The 21,926-nt window shown below is 34.3% G+C and overlaps 1 protein-coding gene across 1 annotated transcript in view; it reads left to right on the top strand.

The window, feature by feature from the left end:
• Positions 1-21,926, top strand: part of SLCO6A1 (solute carrier organic anion transporter family member 6A1) — a 174,697-nt gene that overhangs the window by 137,631 nt on the left and 15,140 nt on the right. Inside the window, exon 13 of the mRNA XM_063087614.1 lies at positions 3,072-3,087. Within this exon, the coding sequence (XP_062943684.1) occupies positions 3,072-3,087 (16 nt within the window). The remainder of the gene's footprint in view (positions 1-3,071; positions 3,088-21,926) is intronic.

Genomic DNA, 21,926 nt, shown 5'->3' with positions numbered 1-21,926 from the left:
TACAAATACATATATATGTTGCTGTTTGGTTGTTGTTTGTTTTAGTATTTTTTTTGCTTGATTAGACTTATTTCAAGAATGTTATGAAACTTCCAACTAAACAAATCTCACTTCTTTAATGAAAGTTTTTTATTTGTACCATCCAGGAAGTTAGTCTTTCCAATTACCATGTGAAACTTAAACAATAACCGTGCCCTAATCTTATTTATAATCTTTAGAACAAAAATGCACTTATCGCTTGGCTTTGTTTTTTTTTTTTTCCTATTTCCTCTATGACTTTTTGTTTTTCTTTTTTTACTTCAATAATGTTGTTTGACTAAGAAAAAAATCTCAAATGACATTGATCTGTTGAAGTTGCTGTGAATAACACTTAAGAGAGAACAATGATTAGGTAGGTGGTAGGAAAGATTTGGCAGCAATTAATGACTTCTCATAAGAAATTTCACTGGAGAAAAATATCCCTGCTAACTGATTTCAAGACAATCACACACACACCAAATCTCTAAAATGTTCCAACTCTAAAACTGCTTCACTGTTGCCAAAAAGTAAGTTTACATGGGAGTTTGTTTTCAAAATACACAAATACATATCGTTTACTCTTTGTTGAACCTAAAGCTTTGTCAAATCTGGAGATAACAAAAAAGCAAGATAGCATTTCTTTAACCATGTGTGATCATCTTAACATCAGTAAAAATGTAAACCTTTTTTCAGTAGTAGACATCTAGGATGGTATTAAGAGTAAATAAATGTAGTATTTTACTAAATTGCAATGGGTGCACTTATCTCAATTTATGTAAAACTGTCTCAAAAAAAGTGTATGCAAATTGAATTTTTGTGTCATGAGCTGGCAGATGACACTACTGCTTATTGGTCATGTAATACGAACTCAGGTACTTGTGAATGTAAAAAAATCCATATGAGATAGTTTCTGTTTTTCATTTCTTATAAAATATTGTGATATGTTAATTTCTCTTCCTTTTTATACGTGATCTATTTACGATATGGTGATAAGTTATCTAAAGTGGTTATTGTCATATTACAGCTTTTAATATGTAATTCTGTTTTGTCTAAGCAAGTCCAGGCTCAGAGATTGCCAGTATTATTTAGGGAAACAGCTTTTTGTTTACTTTATTTTAGCTCAGGGATAAAGAGAGAGAAAAAGAGAATGTCAGGAGTTTATTTCTTGTGCAAAAAAGCAGGAGACTATGGAAGTCACCCGTGGCCATACATTCCTCCCTTATATAAACCAAAGGGCATTTTGTTTATTGGGAGGTGGTGAGTAGAGTAAAAGAAGAGACACCAGGGTTATGCCCTTAAATCTGTGCCGTCTAAATTGTTGGTTATTTGCCATCAAGAAAGACTGTTCCATCTACAAAAACATTGGTTACATCTTGCTCTTTGTTTGCAGGTGTGTATCTGACAGAATTCTCTAGCCCTTGGTATATATATTTATTTATTTGATTATTGGTTATGGTTGTTTGGCAACTGTTTATTATTATTTTAAACATGGTTGTAACTATGTACACATAGAAACACATTTTAAATAAATAAGGATGTAAATTCAAAAATACATTTGCTTAGGAAGCAGCTTTTTAGAATTTAAAAGAGATTTTCACTCTTAGAAGATAATGTATAATGTAAAGATTTCCCACATTGTAATGAAAATGCATTTTAAGACCGCCTATACATGCAATTAATGGATTAGCAGTATATTTGATAAGATAAACTGCGCTTAGTAACTGTTTATATGAGCAGGGCTTTCAACAGTCCCCCTCCTAGAACATTCAAGGAACTTAATTTAGTGATTGTAGTCCGAAAACATTTCACCAACTAGGCCATTTAAATTGTTATCTTCCTCCTCAAATTGCATATTATTTTCAAAGAATTTTGTCCAAAAAACAAAAACAAAAACAGACTGTGTTTATTAAAGAAAATCTGAAGTAGTTTTGTTGGGGGTAAATATGCTGCTTTTATTAGTCTCTCTGAAATACTGTAAATAGCTTCATAATCCCCATTACTACCTATAAAGATCCCAGTTAGAGCAATATCAACCTAAAAAGTTACCTTCCTCCCCACTCCCATAAATATATAAATGTATCTCATACACATGAAAAGTATGTCTCTCCTACTATACAGCATGAGGAACCCACCCGGAGCAGCAACTACGGGAAGAATTATTGCTTTCTTCCATGGGAGTGAAGAAAGAGGGAGAAATACAAGGGCACTTCATAGGGTTCATGGAAAAATGGAATTAAAAGATAATATGAATCTTTCCATGAACTTTTTGATGACATCTTTGTATATTTATGGAATCCTCGTTGAGAAATTAAAATTCATTTCCTCTCAGAAACAATGTTTACCTTAATAATTAAGTATGGTTAGAATCCTATTATTCAGATTGACTAAGGGTTAAACACACTGTTTTGATACAGCCTAAGAATTTGGCCACTAATTAAATATTTTTATGTATTCTTGTAAAAATTTGTTGACTTCCAAAACCAAGTGAAATCACTCTGAGTGATCATACTGTCCTATTCTTTTGTGGCCGTCAGTATCAAAGAAATATAACCAAAGCTAATAATGGTATTTGTGGCTACTATAGCCAGATACCACAATGGACATGGGTATTTACATCAGATCAACTTGCAGTTAGTTTGCATCACTTAGAGTGGGCATGCACCTGAGACATTTCTCTCATTCTCCTTATGACTGGTGATTTTTCTTTTGGAAATATGTCACTCCTTTGAGTTTGAACGATTACCTACTTTACACATACATGCGAAAACTGTTAGATTCAGCATTTACATGTATCATGTAGTATGCTGAATTTTTTTTTTTTTTAATTAGAAGAGTGATGAGATTATGAGATTAGCTAAAAGTTTGTTGATGTACTTATTTTACCATGAGGGGAATGTGATTCGACTTTATAAATTAGCAATCTCAAGCAGTGAATAATGATTTTCTGTACAGGGAAACATTTCTCCATAGAAGTGTGTGTTTCAGAGGCAATTAGAAAAAATATACTATAGGCTGTTATTAGTTTAATAATATCATCTTGATTCTGGCTCTAGTGGAATTGCCTGGCAGGTAAGTTGGTGATTATAGGGCTGCATCTTTGCAACCCTTACCCCTGGCCTATGGAGCAGGTTCACTTTGTAAACACAAACTAAAGGATGTGAACATGACTCATTTTATTATTTTCTCTAGCTCAATTCTATTTCTAGGGGCTGTAAAATGTTCAACTTCAAGAAATACTAAGAATTCATACTGCTTAAGTGAAGCCCAGAATTGCCTCCAATTTTCACATGATTAATTTTGCCATTGATAGCTGTAAGACCACCTGAAATGGCTCAGCTAACCCAGTGCCAACCAGGGCTACAAGCTGAGAGTGAGGCATTTGTGTAGACAAGATCACTACCACTTTTGACAATGCCCCTGAGCATAAATTTTTCCATACTCTGCTCCTATCAGTACCTTCCAGTATGGTCCCATGGTCCTTCCCCAGCTCCATGGTATAAAAGTTCTACCTAGGCTCATTGGGAGTGCCACGAAGACCAATGTCTCTGCTGCCATACAGGAGCCTTTTGTTTGGGGCTCCCCCAGCAATGAGTCAATCCTCAATTCATACAGATCTCCCCTTACTCTTGGAACATTGGGGAGCCATCATCTTCTCCTATTTAGCTTGTAGTATCACAGTAACTCCTTAAAATCTTGACTGTTACTTTAATTTTGTCTTGTCTGAATTAACTATTCCAATACCTAGAAGCTCAGCTCTGTCCAGTTCAGCTCAGGCCTTGACAATAATGTTTTTCTTTTAATGTCACCCACTAATAGTAATCTGGTTAGATTCCCATCCTTTACATTAAAAAGTACACGTGCTCAAATATGGTTTTCACACATCACAATCTTTGTTCACAGAAGAGGCACAATGCAGTAGCCCAAATCATGCAAGCCATAAGAGAAATTATGTTATACACTAAGAACAAAAACTGGAGTTAAGCAGAAGCAAAATGGAAGTCAGAATTTTATGGCCAGTTGAAGATATTATTATATTAACCACCAACTTAATCCTAGAAATCTGAATCTAGGAGGTTAGGTAAGATTCCTCACTGGAAAAGAGTAGGTGAGAGAAACAAGACAGCAGTCTAGTACAGAATTCCTAAAACCTTTTTTTTTTTTTTTTTTTTTTTCATCTTGTAAGGGATTTGGATGTCCTTGGGGTGTCAGTTTCAAACCAGAAATTGGGAATAGTGACTACTTGCTTTAAGACAACTTAAAGCAAGTTGTCCACCCAAAACTCATGTGGAAATCTGATCCCCAACATGCCAGTGTTGGGAGCTGTTTGAGTTATGGGGGCGGATCCCTCATGAATGTATTAATACTCTCCCTGGGGGAGGAGGGGTAGTGAGTGAGTTCTCTATTAGTTTCTGCCAGAGCTGGTTGTTTGAAGGACCCTGGCACCACCCCCCTCTCTCTTGCTTCCTCTTGCTGTGTGATCTGCTTGCACCCACCAGCCACCTGCTGTTTTCTCCCAGTAGAAGCAGCCTAAGGCCCATGCAAGATGCAGCTGTCCCAGAATCATAAGCCAAATAAATGTCTGCTCTTTATAAATTACCCAGTCTCAGATGATATTGTTACAGTATCACAAAAATGGACTAATACAAACACACATATAGGCTATTCTATGAAGTAACTGAAAACATCTGGTCCACTGAAAGCAAAGCCCATTTTCTGTAAGTGCAATTTCTCCAAAGATAGAATGCATGTGACCATAAAATGAAAGGGTCAGAGAATGGTGGCTATAACAGGAGAAGTGCCAATTAAGGATTCATTTTTTCTCACAAAGCAGAAAGTCTCAAGTAGACAGGTTTGGGTTGATGCAGAGGCTGAAAGAAGGACCCAGGTTCCTTCCATCTTCCTGCTCTGACATCTTTGGAATTTTGCTCTCCTTGTCATAGTCAGAAGATGGATACTCCAGCCTTTATGTCCTTATCCTAGGCATGAAGATACACAGAAAGGTGAAGAACCAAAGACAAACATGAAAAAAGTTGCATGTTAAAAGCCCCACCCAGTGACTTTGCTTTCCTGCTTAACCTCATTGTCCAGAACACTGGACATTCCTAGTTACAAAGTGACTGGAGAGGTATTTTTTAAGTGCACATCACTGTGAACAAATTGTGGTTACGTATTAAAAAAACAAAACGGGGCAAGAGGGGAATAAGTAGTGGGTAAGCAACCAGCTGTATCTGCCACAATTACACAATTTTTGTTATCTAAAAGTTGGTGAGAAGCAAATAGGTCATGTGAGAGGCATTAAAAAGGTATGTAAATTTCAAGGGGAGAAGTAAAAATATTTGCTTAAAAGAAAGTGTGTAGTGGGGAGGAAAAGCATCATTTGATTTGAAAATGCATAGAAGAATCAAAGAACTAGATGATTTGGCAAAAGGTATGAGGAAAAAATACTCTGTGGCCTTCAGTGAGGTGTGTTCTTGTGTGTGTGTTTATGTGTTTCTATGTGTGTGTGTGTATACATTGTTATGGAACAGATTTCAGGTAGCTAAAAATAAAAGTTGGAAAAAAAAAAAAAGGCCCTTAAATGTAAAAGAGTAGTCCTTAGTGTTGCTTTGCCTCCCATGGATTTGTCACCGCTGTTTCCCTGGGTGATGGAGCCACCAAAGATTACTCAAAGCCCATCTCTTCTGAGCAGTGAGAAGCCCCGAAAAGGGGTTAATCTCCTGGAACCTTCAAAAGAGAAGCATTCGTTCCATTTGGGAAATTAGCCAAGAATTCAGGTTCTCTTCCCACATTTATTTTTCAGACCAGGAAGTTACAGGAAGAGGACATAGGTGGGGTTTTTGCTAAATATAGTTTAACAAGTTTAACAATAGAAGCTGGTAACATTCAGTAAGACAGGCAAGGTGACATTCCATAATGCAATTTGCAACAAAAACTTGATTTTAGAAAACATTCTCTTCTTACAGCAATTTCCCAATACCTTTACATATCAATCAGTAACCTGTCTGTCTTTGAGTCAGCAACCTTGCTGTGTTACAATTCTTTATCTTACAACAGAGACTACAGCCTGGGGAAAATTTCCTGTCCTTTGCAAGGTCAATATTTGAAACTGCAAGGCTTTGGAAAACCAGGCCCTGTGAAGTACATTTGCTTTATGCACACTCCACAACTAGAGTAATAGGAAGAACTTTTTGTGTAATTTATAACTTTGTCTTACTAGGAAATAATTTACTATCAAAATTCCAAACTTCAATTATAAGTAATAAAAGCCAGAAATGCAAATGATGCAAGATTTTGCCTTTGACATCACGTATCCTTTCAAGATAGAAATTCATGCAAAGGAATCATAGTTAATCAGATGATTCATGTTCAAATTAAAACAAACAAAAACACTTGCTATTAAGATGCACAACTATTCCTGATACTTTGACTTGAGAAAACAAAAATTCCCATTTCATTAATAAAGAACATAATCTTAATAGTACTTATTGATTGCTCTGCTAAAAATTGTTCTAAGCACTTAATGTGAATTAGCCCAATTAATCTTAACAAACCTGTGAGATAGATACTATTGCTTTCATCATTTATATAAATAAGTAAACTGATGCACAGATTGACGTTACCAAGCTAGTAACTATGCAATTGAAAGAAGTAACCATTTCAGTAACAGTCTTACAATAAGTATAGAAATTTCATCCCCCAAATGTATTAGTATAACTCTAGAGAACGGTTCAATAAAACCAAGTTCTATACAATGTGAAAACAATGTCTTCAGGTCCACAGTCTCTCATGGTCTGTCTTAAGCTGTTTTAGATTGAAAATACATAATTTGTTTGAACAAGTGTTAAATAAATATTGAGCAGTAGTGATTTTGGGGCATTCTTCCAGAAATATTTTTGCTGTGCATAAGTTGTCAATTAAATATAGACTCCTTTGTTAGCCATCCAGATTAGTGGAACATGAGGCAGATGAATGGTTCTCAACCCAGAGGCAGGTAGACACCCAAGGAACCAAGATGGTAGGCACTTGCTTTCTCTGAGATTTGACAAATCCTTGTATTCAGTAAGAATTTTCTTTTTTCTGGTGACAGGCTGGTATAGGGATCAAACCCTGGGTATTAGTGTTATCAGCACTGCTCTCTAACCAGCTGGGCTAACTGGCCAGCCCTAAGCATTTTCATTTGAGTTTTTATTTAGCTCTCCAAGTTATGAAACATGACAAATTCATGTGGGTTCTATTTTGATTAATCAAATACAAAATATTTAAAAATGTTGAATTAATAGCAAGTTCTTAGTAATTGTGCATGTTCTCAATGAGTGTTGTCAGTGAAATTTATTATAATAGTTCTCATATTAAAAAAAGATAAGGAAATACTAATACTGGCATCTAGAGTTCAATCAAGTTGACAGCTTAGGGTGTTCCTGTATAGTCAGGATATTAAACAAACTGATTTATTTTTCAGGATTTAAAACATACAAAAATGTTTAAAGAATACTAATGTCCATATATAAAATAAGTAACTATTTATTTACTCATCACTTAGCCTAAGAAATTACATTTTATTGATACCCTGTCTTCTCAGCTCAGAGATACTGTTTGGAATTTGTTGAGTATATTGTCTATTTACTACTTTAAACTTTTGCCACATATGTTTATATCCTCAAGTAATATATGAGATGTTGCATATTCTTAAATATTATTTAAATGATATGAGAGGTATTTTATGGAATTTGTCAGTCAACATTCCTTTGACATACATTCATTTTTATGTGCGTAGCTCTCGTTTATTAATTTTGATTGCTGTATAGTATTCCACTTTGTAAATTTACCATAATTTATTTATGCATTTCTTGTTGATGGACATTTAAATTGTTTTAAAGTTCTTGCTGTAACAAACAATTTTGTTATGAATTCTCTTCTATAACTGTTTTGGAGCTCGTGGGTGAAAGATTTGAGAGAGGGAGAGAACATGGTCATACATACATACATACATACTCGTACTGGAGTTCCTATGTAATAAGATATGTGTCTCTCCAGTGTTAACAACTATTGCTAAAACTGTTCTTCGAAACTAAGTTATCAAATTAACCACCCATGAGCAACTCATAAGTGATCTCATTGCTCCATTTTGTTTGGATCAGGAATGTTGTTTCCAATAAGATAGGGGCAATATGGTATCCCTGACCTGATTATTTGTAAAGTTGAGAACTTTTAAAAAAAATCTTGCTCCCCATGTTTCTTTCTTTCTTTCTTTTTTTTTTTCTGACTGGTAAGGTGATTGCAACCCTCAGCACAGTGTTACCTGCACGGCACTCAGCCAGTGAGCGCACGGGCCATCCCTACATAGGAACCGAACCCGCAGCGTTGGCGCTATCAGCGCCATACTCTCCCGAGTGAGCCACGGGGCTGGCCCCCATGTTTCTTTTTTTATGTGAATTATCTAAGTTGTTTGTACTTTTTTTCTATTGGGTCAAATTTCTTTTCTTACATATTTTGGGCACTCAATCTTAGAGAGTTAAATGTGCTGCAAATATATTCTCTGTTGGGTGTTTTTTCACATTTCTACTACTGTATTTTGATGAAAAAATTTTACAATTTTAACATAGTCTATCAATCTAACTTTTTATGGTTCTTGCTTTATCAGTATTATTTAAGAAATTCTTTTCTATCTCAAGCAAGATAAGAAAATACTTCAGAGGTGACCTTTACCAGATGGAGAAAATTTCTTTCTATTTCTAGTTTGCTGAGTATTACTGTTATGAAAGGTGTTGAATGTTTCCCATGCCTTACTGGGCCTGTTCAGCTATTTATGTGATCGTTTTCCATTTTTCTGTTCATGTGGTGAATTTTATTGATTAATTTTTTAATGCTAAACCAATCTTCTATTCCTGGCCTAAACCTCAGTTAGTCACATTATATTACTCTTAATATATTGCTGGATTAGATTTGTTAATATTTCCTTAAGGACTTTTGAATCTGTACTCATGAGAAGAATTATTATTTAGGTATTTTTCTTGTAATGTCCTTGTTTGTTTTGTTATAAGATTTATTGAGACCTCAACAAATGACTTGCGTGATGTTTTTGACTCCTTTATTTCCTGAAGGTGTTTTGTTAGATTGATGTTACTTGTCCCTTAAATTTTTGATAGAACATATCAGTGAAATCATCTTGGATTTGTGTGTGTGTATAGGTTTTAAATTATGAATACAATCCCATTAACAGATATAAGGACATTAAAATTTTCTATTTCTTATACTGACAATTTTGATTATTGATCAATGAGTTTGTCTACTTTATTTAAGGCTTAAAATATTTATAAAATTGTTTGTAATATTCACTTATCCTTTTAATATCTGTGGTATTTGTAGAAATGTCCTCTTCTTGCTGTTGGTAATTTGTGGGGGGGGGGGGTTCACTTTTTTCTTAATCTAGCTAGGGATTAATTGCTTTTCTCTATTATTTTTTTCCTATTTTATTGATTTATTTTCCTATGTTATTATTTCCTTTTTTGCACCTACTTTGGGTTAGTTTCTCTTCTTTATCTAGCTTCTTAAATGAAAAGCTTAGATAATTGTTTAAATTTTTTTCCAGTATATACAATTAAAGCAGTATATTTCTTCTAAACACTGATTTATATGCATTTACAAATATTGACATTTTTTGGTTTTGATACCACTCAATTCAAAATATTTAAAAATATCTCTTGTGAATTATGTTTTGGGAACTTTTGAGATTCTTTGATATTGATTCCTAATATAATCATCATAGTCAGAGAATATATTCTGTTACTATTTCAATCTTTTGCAATGTGTTTAGTCATGTTTTATGGCATAGATAGAGTATAACTTGGTGAATGTTGCATTGCAATGGGAAAGAATGTGTGTTATACAGTCATTGGGTGTAGTGTTTTTTTGATATAAATTAAGTTGATTGATAGTGTTGATCAAATCTTCAATAACTTTACCATTCCATAAATTAATGTGATAAATGTTAAAATCCTCAACTATAATCCTGGATTTTTTAAATTTCTCCAGTATTTCTGTCAGTTTTGGCTTTATGTGTTTCTAAGTTCTGTTGTTTAATTTATACTCATTTGAAATTATTTTTTAAAAAAGAATTCTCCCTTTTACAGCTATGAAATAGTCCCCTACACCTGGTAATACTTCTTGTCTAGACATCTACTTTGTTCAATGTTAATGTTCACAGCTTTATTATGATTAGTATCATATGGTATATTTTCCCAAAACTTTTAAAAGTAACTATGTCTTCATATTTTAGATGTGTCTTTTTAACCAGGCAGTTAAGTTTTTCTCTTTTGTCGGCTTTGTAAATCACTCTTTTAATTAGTGTTTGCCACTTAAATTTAATATAATTTTTGATATGATTGCCATCTTGTTATTTGTTCTTACTTGTCTTATAGGTTCCTTGTCTTTTATCCTCTTTTTTCTGCTATCTTTTGCATTAATCAGATGTTTTGTGTTATTCCATTTTATTTTCTCTGTTTGCTCCTCATCTGTCTTTTTTTTTTCCCAGTGGGGGCTCTAGAGATTACAATATGACTCCTAACCTACTAGCTTTGCTTGAATTAATAATGGACAACTTGATGTATCTCAGCTTACAATAATCTTTCCATTTACCCTTTTACCATCCCATTTTACATTAACTCCACAATACATTATTATTTCTGCCTTAAACAGTCAATCGCTTAAGAAAATTAATCATGAAAAATATCTTCTATGTTTACCCACATATCTACCATTTTAGAAGCTTTTCATTCTGTCACATAGATATAATTTCTGTCCAGTTTCATTTTCCTTTAGCATAAAAAAAAGTCTAACATTTCTTATAATGCAGGTGTGTTGGTGATGAAAGATCTCAACATTTGTTTTCTAGAATTGCCATAGCGTTGCCTTTCTTTTCTAAGGTTATTTTCAGTGGATTTAGAATTCAAGGAAGCAAGTTTTATTTACTTATTTTTTTAGTGCTTTAAAGATACCTTTCCATTTTTTTTCTTGCTTACATTATTTTTGAACAAGGTTTACAGATCATTTTTATTATTCCCTTTGGTAATTTTTTCTTCTGATTGGAAGAAATGGGTTTCTCTTTATCTCTTGTTTTCAGGAATTTCAATATGATATGCCTAGTTGTGGCTGTATTTAGTTTAGCTTTTCTGTAGAGTCATTGAACTTGGATTGGTGGGTTGTTTTCCATGCTTATAGATTCTCTTGGATTTTCTATGTATACAATCACATAGTCTAATTTTTTTTTCTTTTAATTTTTTAAGCTTTTAATTAAATTTTTTAAAAATTGACATCATAATTGCATATATTTATGGGGTACTATGTGATATTTCAATACATTTATACAATGTGTAATGATCAAATTAGGTTAATCAACATATTCATCACCTCAAACATTTTTTAATAGGATTATTATTATTGTTATAATTTGCTATTGAGTTCCCTGTATATTCTAGATATTAATCCCTTGTCAGATGCATAGTTTGCAAATATTTTTTCCTGTTCTGCAGGTTGCCTCTTCACTTCGTTGTTTCCTTTGCTGCTATGCAGAAGATTTTTCAGATTTTTAGTTTGATATGCCATTTGTCTATTTTTGCTTTTATTGCTTATACTTTTGAGGACTTCTCCATAAAGTCTTTGTCCAGACAAATGTACTCACAAGATAAATATCATAAGAACCAAACAGAAATCCTACAAATGCCTGTTTAATTTCTTTGCTTCTTATCTTTCTATCTTTTATTTCTTTTTCTTGTTTTGTTACATTACTAATACGTTTTTAATAGAATTAGTGATGGTGGGGATTCATATTCTCTTTCTGAAATTTTACAAAAAGTCATGCAGCTTTCCCCCCAAATATGTTCGCTACAGGCTTGGAGTAGAAATCTTTCATCAGTTTATGGAATTTTCTTTCTATTTCTAATTTGTTATGTTTTTTTTTTACTATAAATGTGTGTTCAATTATTATCCAAATTTATAATATCTATCAAGATAAACATTCTATTATTCTCCTTTAATCTATTAATGTGAACCATATTGATATATTTCCAAAAATGAAGCCATTTTTATAATTCTGTGATAAAGCCCATTTAAACATAAAATTTTTAATATATTGAAAATTTGGTTTAATCATATTTTATTTGGGATTTTTGCATCTGTGTTAAGTGAGATTGGTCTGTAACTTTAATGTGCACTGACCTTATCTGGTTTTGGTATGAAGGGTATGTTAGTCTTATAAAATGAATCTTTCATCACAAAATTTATGAAAAGAATAAGTCCTTCTTATAAACAACTCTAACTTTTGTTTCGTAATTCAAAATTTCTGAAATTCACTTTCATCCCATCAGACTTTTTTCCATATTATAATTGCTCATTCTCTCCTTACCTTACTAATCCAACTCATAGCATTTATTTATAACAATTTTCTGCTTATTTCCTGTTTGTTATGCCTTTATGCATATGGTTTTGTCACTCTGAATAAATGTTATGCTCCTTGAAGGAATGGACACTTTTATTCTTCTAAATATTTTCTCTTCCAAGTACAAATATACCTTGCTCTCTATATGGTTGTAAATTAAATATAAGAAAAAGTTCATTTTGCAGAATAATATTCAATTTTTATTTTTCCTTTCACTTTGCATCTGGTATTCTATACTTTTTTTTGATTTATCAATGCTAACATCATTTTTTCATTTTTTTACAAATGTTCTTCATAATACTTTTTGCTTCTAAAAGCATTGGAAGTAGCAGGGAGCATTTTTTTTTTTTTTCAAGGAGAAAAATTATAGAACAACCTAGGAAAACAGGATTTACTTGTTTGAGAAATTGATACTGAAATGCCTACGGCAATGTGTTACTGAATTCATTTTTCTTCCTGGTCTCTAAGACAAAAAGGAAAACATATTGTGTTACTTGATTCTCATAAACTGATAAAAGGAAGCTTAACAGTTCTTATAGTTTTATAAATGTGAATTTTATGTAGAGGTCATTGCATAAAATAATAAGCATTATCTTTAATAGCAGGTATGTAGAAGCTTTACAGATGGCTTTCAAACCATATTGTGGTAGGTGGAAAAACAGCCTAACATGTCCATGCCCTGATCCTCAGAACCTATGAATAAGTTATGTTACATGGCAAAGGAGAATTAAGGTTGCAGATGAAATTGAGGTTTCAATCAGCTAACCTTCAAAATAGGGAGATTATGCTGGATTATCCAGGATGAATGTAATCTCAATGGTCCTTAAATTTGAGAAAGCATAGCAGGAGAGCCAGTATCGAAGTGATGTGATGTGAAAAAGACTAAAGTGGCCATTTCTACTTCTGAAGATAGAAGACAGAAGGAGGCTGCAGCCAGGGAATGCTTGATTTTAGTCCAGTAAAATCCGTAAATTTGTGTCGTTTAAATTCACTAGTTTGTGGTCATTTACAGCAGGAGTAAAGTGGTACCCCTATCATATCAGTTCTTAAAAACTTATGGGAATGGTACTGTCACAGAGATAATATTCATCAAATATTATATTCACACCCCCCACCTACATTTTCCAGTCCTCTTGAAGTTAGGTGTTACTACTTCTGGCCAATGAAATGTGAGCAGCAGGGAATGGGTCACTTTTCAGATTCTCTTCTCCTGCTACCATGTCTGTAATGGTTCAGATGGTACAACAATAAGATGGCAGATCCTCAGTCAACCTGGGCCACTGAGGGAATATATGTATTATAACAAACACTCTAAACTCTCATTGAACATGTAGGGGAGTTGCACCTTATAAATAAACTTTTCCTTATGTTAAAACACTACAATTTGAAGGGTAATTTGTTACTGCAATGTGACATACCAGCTTATCCTAAAAAACGCAGATACCAAATTGTAGCTTAGTGAAGATATTTTTGTAAGAAACCAAGTTTCTCTAATTTCAACAGTTTCAGCTTGAAAATAGGGCTTAAAAAATTTAGAAGACTTTATGGCTAGCATTCCCCTCAGACTGTACATCAATCTGCATTTTTAGCAAACAGATTTGCAATTCTAAATAGTGCTCTCTAGTAAATGTCTGGAGTGAAGACTATGTATCTCATTTAAGTCTTTTTTTTTTTTTTTTTAAATTTTGCCTAGAGGCAACCACACCTCCTCATGGAAGTGTCCAGGGAAAAGTCTATAGCAATGCCTTGCAAGGGGCCAATATTTTTTCTCAGAGTTTTGAGCCTCTCATATGCCTAAACAAACACTTCTTTGACACTTCAGTGTTACCTACCAAAGAACTAAAAGATATGATTTTATTTTAGCCTAGAGGTTTTTAAAGGCAAGTTGTTGGCATTTGACCAAATCAATAGTAGAATTTTAGTGTGAATCTGTTATATAAATGAGCCAAAGATCACCTCTAGGTTATTTCTTCATTGTAACCCATGAGCTCAAAAGCCTATAGGTGCCATACTCAAAGTTTTACACTTCCACTGGTTTTCACCATAACCCAGATAAACAGAGTTTTAGCCATTTAGGACCTGCCTGCTTTGCATACCATGGAAAACTGTGCCAGATAGCTGCTAGGCATAGATAAGATAAAGCCTCTAGCTATAAAACACCCCAAGCTGCTGCTGCCTTTTGCAGCTCTTTGACCCAGTCTCCTTGCTGGGCTGCTTAGTAACATCTGTTTAATCATGGAAGCCCTTGCTATGATCCCTGTCTCCCCTTTGAGTTCCCTTCTCTTCTGGGTAGTGCCTTCACCTCTTCCCCCAGCAACTGCTTCGGCCTCTGGATGGTATCATGCTGCGAGGAATTTCCCCCACATGCAAACTTGTCAAAGTGTTGCTCACAAACAGCTCTTGTTATACTTTTTTCCCTGATCGCCCTCAAATCACTGGAGCGTATTACAGAATCTTATATCTGATTTTGTCTATCATTACTGGGCCCACTAAATGTTAATTGCCAAAAGTAACTCCAAGAGCTGACAAAATTTTAAATGAGATTACTTAACATTATCCATTTAGATTGTGCTTAATAATCACCCATAAAAAACATGGTTTTACTTTGACTTAGTTAAATGTTAAAGAGTATGTTTCTTCTTTAACTTATTTTGCAATAGGTTCAGATGCTTTGTAGAAGTTTATCCTGGTTTAGAATAAATTCATTAGTAAAAGTATAACTACTATTGTACAGAGCTTTGTGAGCACATTATAATGCAGTAACTAAGACTATAGACTTTGTCTCTGAGAGACCAGGGTTTAAATTCCAGTTTGTTCACTTAATTATGTGACTTTGGGCAAATTGCTTTACCTCTTTTTTTTTTTCTTTTCTTAAAGAAAATCCTTGAAGCATAATTGTACATATCTGTGGGGTACAGTGTTGAATATCAATACCTGGGTAACATATGTGATGCTTAAATCAGAATAATTAATATATACATCGTTACACAATGCAATCATTTTTGTGGCCTTTACCAACTTCTCGATAACCCCCCGCCCCCACTCCCTTTCTCACCTCTGGTGTGCTCAGTTCTGTTCACTTTTTGAAGTTACTTAACTTCTTTAAGCCACTTTTCTCACTGTAAAAAATAGGGATAATAATTGTACTGAACCACGTCTTAGTTATCTACTACTGTATAACAAATTAATCTAAAACTTAGTAGTTTAAAACAACATTTATCATCTTAGTTTCTGTGGGTCAGGAATCTGGGTGCAGTTTACTTGGGTTCCATGGCTCAGGGTCTCACAAGACTGGAATCAATGTGTCAGCTGTGGCTACAGTCATCTCGAGTCTTGAGTAGGGAAGAATCTGCTTCCAAGTTCACACATATGATTGTTAGGAGGATTCAGTTTCTCAAGGGTTGTTGGACTGAGGGCCTCAGTTCCTCACTGGCTGTTGACCAGAGGCCACCTGCAGGCTGCAGTTCCTTACCATGTAGGCCTCTCCATAGGACAGCTCACGTGGAAGTTACTCCATCAGAGCAGCAAGCAAGAAAAGCCAGAGAGATAATACAAGCAAGATGGAAGTCACAATCCTCTATAGCCTAGTCTCAAAATTGCCATCTCATCAGTTTTTTTTTAAACTATACTACAACTTTATTCAGATTTCACCACTTTTTTTTCACTAATGTTTTTCTCTGTTCCCTGATACAATCCCAAATACAATGCATTTAGTTGTCATGTCTCCTTAGTTACTTTGATCTGTGATCAATCCTCAGTTTTTCCTCATATTTCATGATCTTGACACTTTCGACAACTGGAAGTTACTTTGTAAAATGCCCCTTAATTTGGGTTTGCTTCATATTTTCTCATGATTAGACTGAAATTTTGCATTATGGGAAGGATAATATAGAAGTGATTTGCCCTTTCCATTCCATCATATTCTGGGCTACATGATGTCAATATGTATTACTAGTGTTGTTAACCTTGATAATGTGGTCAAGTCATATCCACTCAGTTTCACTTCAGTAAAGTTTCTATTTTTTGTCATCCCACTACTTTTGACATAATCTAATTGTTAGAAGCAAGTCACTAGGTCCAGGCAGCACACACAAGGGGAGGAGATGACTTGAGGGTACAGGTTCCAGGAGGTGGGGTTCATTGGGAGCCATTTCAGAAGCTGCCTACCACACCAGGTAAGGTGTGGTAGGAAAGTTAGGACACAATAATGCATGTAACGAACTTAGCGTGTTACCATCAAAATAAATGGTAGCTATCATGATGATTATTAAAAGATAACTATTTTGCAGATCACTTTAACATTGATTCATTTCAGTCAACAAATGTTTACTGAGCCCTATTGTGCTAGAACTGGAAATACAAAACTACTTTGGTTTAGGAGAGAGGTAGTAATAAACAGGTAAACAAAATATTTGTGAATTGTGGTAAAAGATATAAGGAAAGTAAATAGGACAAGGTGATAGAGAATGTGTTTGTGTGTATGACTATTTCAATCATGCCAGAGAAAGCCTCCCTGAGATAACATTTAGGCTGAGATTGAATTTGAGAAAAAGTCAGCTTTACAAGATCCTGGAGATTAGTATTCTAGGCAGAGATAATAGCAAGTTCAGATGGCTGGCGGCTGGCTGGTTGGCTCAGTTAGTTAGAGCATGGCATTGTAACACCAAGGTCAAAGGGTTTGGATCCCCATACTGGCCAGCCACCAAAACAAACAAAAAACAAGTTCAAGAGCTACAAGGCAGGGAAGAGTTTGTGATATTGAAGGAAGGGATAAGAGATCATTATGATAAAGTATAGTCAAGTGTTGCTTAATGACAGGGATATGTTAGGCAATTTTGTTGTGCAAACATTGTAAGAGTGTACTTACACAAACTTAATGTTATAGCCTACTACCCACCTAGGCTATGTGGTACAGGCCGTTGTTCCTAGGCTACAAACCTGTACAGCATATTACTGTACTGAATACTGTAGGCAGTTGAAACACAAGTTTTTGTGTATCTAAACATATTTAAACATAGAAAGTGTACACTAAAAAGTACAGTATTATGAGTATAGTATTATGAGCATAATTTTATGGGACCCCCGTCATATATGTGGTCTGTTGTTGACTGAAACATTATTGTGCAACACATGACTGCATATTGAGCAAGGGATAAAGTGAAGGTCAGAGGGGGAGGCAAGGAATGAAATGTATAGCACCTTGTAGGCAATGGGAGTAACAATTTTATTTTATTCTAAGTAGGATGAAAAGCATTGGAGGGTTTTATGAAAGGTTTTGTTTTTTCAAATCTTTTTTAATCCAATGTTGGTCTGTGCAAAATTACAGAAAGGTTGCAAGAATAGTACAAGGAGATTCCATATACCTTTCCACAACCTTCCAATTGTTTATATTTTTCCACATTTACAGTCTCATATTCTTTATCAATATATTAAGAGTAAGTATGAGACAGCACACTTCTTTGCTTAAAAACTTCAGTATGTATTTCCTAATAACATGAATATTCTCTTATATAATCATAGTGCAGTTATCAAAACCAGGGAATTTAACATTAATACAATTCTATTTATATATTCAAAATTTTTCAAATTTTTACCCAATGATATATTTTACATCTATTTTTTTCTGGGCCAGCATCCATGCCAGAATTCTGAAGTTGAATTTAGTTGTTATGTTTTTTACTTGTCTTAAATCTGAACGGTTTTTCTGCCTTTTTTTTTTTTTTTAAATCTTAACAAGGTTGAAGAGTACAAGTCAGTTATTTTGTAGAATGTCTCAATTTTAGTTTGATAATTCCTTATGATTAGATTTAAGCTACGCATTTTTGAAAAGAATACTATATAAGTGACATTGTATTCTTCTCAGCACATCATATCAAGACTCACCAGTGTCAGCTTGTCCTAATATGGTTAACTTTGATCACTTGGTTAAGATGATCTCCACAAGGTTACTCCACTATTGTTATTACTTTTTCCTTTGTAATTTATATATAATTTGTGGGGCGATATTTTGAGACTCTATAATATGCTGTTCCTCATCAACCTTTCACTCATTAGTTTTAGTACCTTCTAAGTCCATCGTTCTTTCTCTGGTATTAATTGGTGTTCTACTGTTAGGAAAGGCTTTCCCTTTTTTAATTATTGTTTGTTTATTTATTTATACTGGTACAGATTCATAGATTTTCTGTTACTTAATGAATTAAAACCCATTGTTATAATTTTTATGTTGGTGCTTAAACTTTTTTTCATGTTTTAAAAGAATCACTTTGAGTACTACGTTGAAAATAAATTGTAGAACTTAAAGGGAAAGCTCATAGTAGGCTATTAGATTTGTTTAGACAGAAGATGGGTGACTGAAAGAGTTTAATGGCACTGAAGACAGAACAATGTAGATGGACACAGGACATATTTTGGAACTAGAATAAAAAGTCCCTGTTGGTGAATTAACACGGTGTATTAGTTAGTATTTTCCAAAGAAAGAGAACCAATAGGATGCATGTGTGTACAGCTGCTCCTCAATTTATGATGGGGTTATGTCCTGATAAGTCCATCATAAATAGAAAATAACTTAAGTCAAAAATGCATTTAATACCTTGATAAACCCATCATAAAGTCAAAAAGTTGTAAGTCAAATTATTGCAAGTTGGGGACAGTTTGAGCATAAATAAATAAATAAATAAATAAATAAATAAATAAATAAATAAATAAATTCATATATATATGGAAATACATATATGGAAAGAGAGACAGAAAGAGATTTGTTATAAGGAACTGGCTCACACATTATGAAGGCCGGCAAGCCCAAAAACTGCAGGGTGTTTCTGCAGGCTGGAGACCTAGGAGAACTGATGTTTCATTTTGAGTCCAAAGGCAATCTGCTGGAGAATTCTTTCTTGCTCAGGGGAGGTCAGTCTTTTTGTTCTATTTGGGCCTTCAAGTGATTGGATAGGCCCACCCCTGGGAGGACAATCTGTTTACTCAGCCTATTAATTCAAATGTTAATCTCATTCAGAAATACTCTCACAGACACACCAGAATACTGTGTGTTCTAATATCTGAGCAGCCCATGGCCCAGTCAAGTTAACCCATAAAATTAACCATCACATATAAGATATAAGGGAAAATGAAGAATCAAAGCTTTTTCTCAGTTTTCTGGCTTTGGTGAGATGATTTACTAAGATGAGGATTTGAGGGAAGACTTTACCAGTCAAGGTGACTGTTAAGCTGAAGCTATTTTATTATTTTAATAGGAAATATAAAGGAGATTCAATTTTTAAAAAGTGCATAATGAATATTAGTTAGATCTTTTTGATTTTTTTAAAAACTGAATTTATGGCTCTTCAGCCATGACCTTTATTCATGTAATTAAAAAAATATATACTGAGCATCCTTCTCTAAGAGTTTTGGTTCATGGGCCAAAGTCATCTGCATATTCTGTACCCCTGGTTTTACAATCCCCTGGGAAAGGCACACTATCAAACTTTAAGGACCTGATAGAAAAGAGCAATATCCAAAAAAGTTTTTTCACCTGGAGGAAATGTTTCATGTCTTTGTTTTTTCTCTTCTTTTCTGATAATGGTGTTTTGGATAAGAAAATTCAGCAAGAAGCATTGGGCTTTGAAGTACTTTCTTCTTGAGAAATCTCAAGAAGCCAGAGTGAGATACAGTAAAATTTAGTTAAATCTCAAGACTAAGCCAGTAAATCCCAACTTTTGGGGGGTAGAAGGATTATATAACACTTTAAAAATTTGATGACAGGTACAGACTTATTCTCTTGAAAAAAATTCACATAAATACAAAGTTTTATATGTAACTTCGGGTATTTCCCAGACTTTTTGAATGGCCCTGTGTACCTTGGTGACACGAATCTATCAAGGGAAGGTAAAGTGCCCTGAAGCTAGCATCAGCAGAGGGCCTCACCACTAGGAAGCCTAGGGCATAATAGAGGCAGTAGTTGCAAGAACCTGCAGAGCGTGTGGCTGTTGGGTGAGTTACCAATAAGAACTGCATCCTGAAGTAGAGAAATACATTAATGTCAGTACATGATATGGCAAGGAAGAAACTGACTTTACTCTTCTCACTAAAAGCAATTTTGCTGATGAATGATATCATTCTCAAAACCAGTATTTACTGAAAGGCCAATCTGTCCTGTCCCCTGAACACTATAACACCATGCATATCCAAAGGAGAAATCTGCATGTCACAGCATATTTTCAACAGAGTAAAGAGGCCCACACAGCATTCCTTTCTTTCTACCACTACCTCTGCAACTCCTTATCCTCTAGTCTAAGCTATTATTGCTTATTACTATATTCCAAATGTAATTCATTCTTTTTTTCTTAGTAGCTGAAATCTAAATTATCATCGGGCCACATGGCTGCTTGGAATAAAGACTATCATTACTGGCTTTCTTTAGTCAAGTGTGACTGACCGGTTACAGGATGTAAGCAAAGGTGTTGTATGCAAATTCCAAGGAGTGGCCTTCTTTGTCCTCTTCCTCCTTTCTATTGGGTGAAATTCAGATATAATAGCAGTAGCTTCAGGAGTCATTTTGGACCAAGAATTCACCTGCCAAGTGGAAAACATGTTATGGTAGAGAAGAGGAGGATAAATCTCTGACTCTTTGGACTACTATACTGTTATGAATTCATTACCTCTGGACATCTTGAAAATAAAATAAACTTATGTTGTATTTCAGTTGTTACTATTTTGATTGCTTTTTTCTTCTCTGTAACTCACAGTTGAATCTAGGTTCTACCTTTGGCTTCCCAAAACCAGTGCCACACAGGAGCTGTTATTTTAAAGCATGAATTAAATTGTCATTTGTCTGTTTAAAAGCCTCCAAATTTTCCCATCACGCTAAGGGGAAAAAATACACTTTACCTCAGCTTACAAATTCCCTCAGATTTGTGCACATATGGCTCTTTGTAATTTTTCCCCATTCAGATCTCAGTTTAAATGTTAGTTCCTTAGAGAGGCCTTCCTTTACCACCCCAACCAAAACAACCATCTGGTCTCTCTACCATGTTCACCTATTTTGATTACCTGCATAGTACATATTATCTTTAGATACTTTTACTATTGTTTAATTTTTTCTCCTGAACCAGAATGTAAGTTCCACAAGGGCAAAGACTTAACTGTTTTGTCCTCTGATGTATAACACATCCTTAGAAAAATAATTTCTACGTGGTAGATGCCTAATCAGTATTTAAAGAATGTATGAATAACTGAATGGAGTCCTTCCTGTGTGCCAGATACTCGGCCAAGCATGTTAATGGATTAACTCAGTTGTCGCACCACAGTCCTATGCTATAGCTGTTATTTTCTCATTTTATATAAGAGGAAATTAAGAGAAGTGAAATAACTTGGCCATGGTCACAAAGACAGCAAATGGCAAAGCATCAATAATTATAGTTGTGTTGAGAATATTGCTTTAAGATCTTTTAAAATATATGCTGCTGAGCTTGTCTTTTTGTTA

The sequence above is a fragment of the Cynocephalus volans genome, chromosome 2, assembly GCF_027409185.1.
Source record: "Cynocephalus volans isolate mCynVol1 chromosome 2, mCynVol1.pri, whole genome shotgun sequence".
Taxonomy (NCBI): domain Eukaryota; kingdom Metazoa; phylum Chordata; class Mammalia; order Dermoptera; family Cynocephalidae; genus Cynocephalus; species Cynocephalus volans.
Note: the sequence above shows the minus strand (reverse complement) of the source record. Positions and strands in the feature narration are given on the sequence as shown.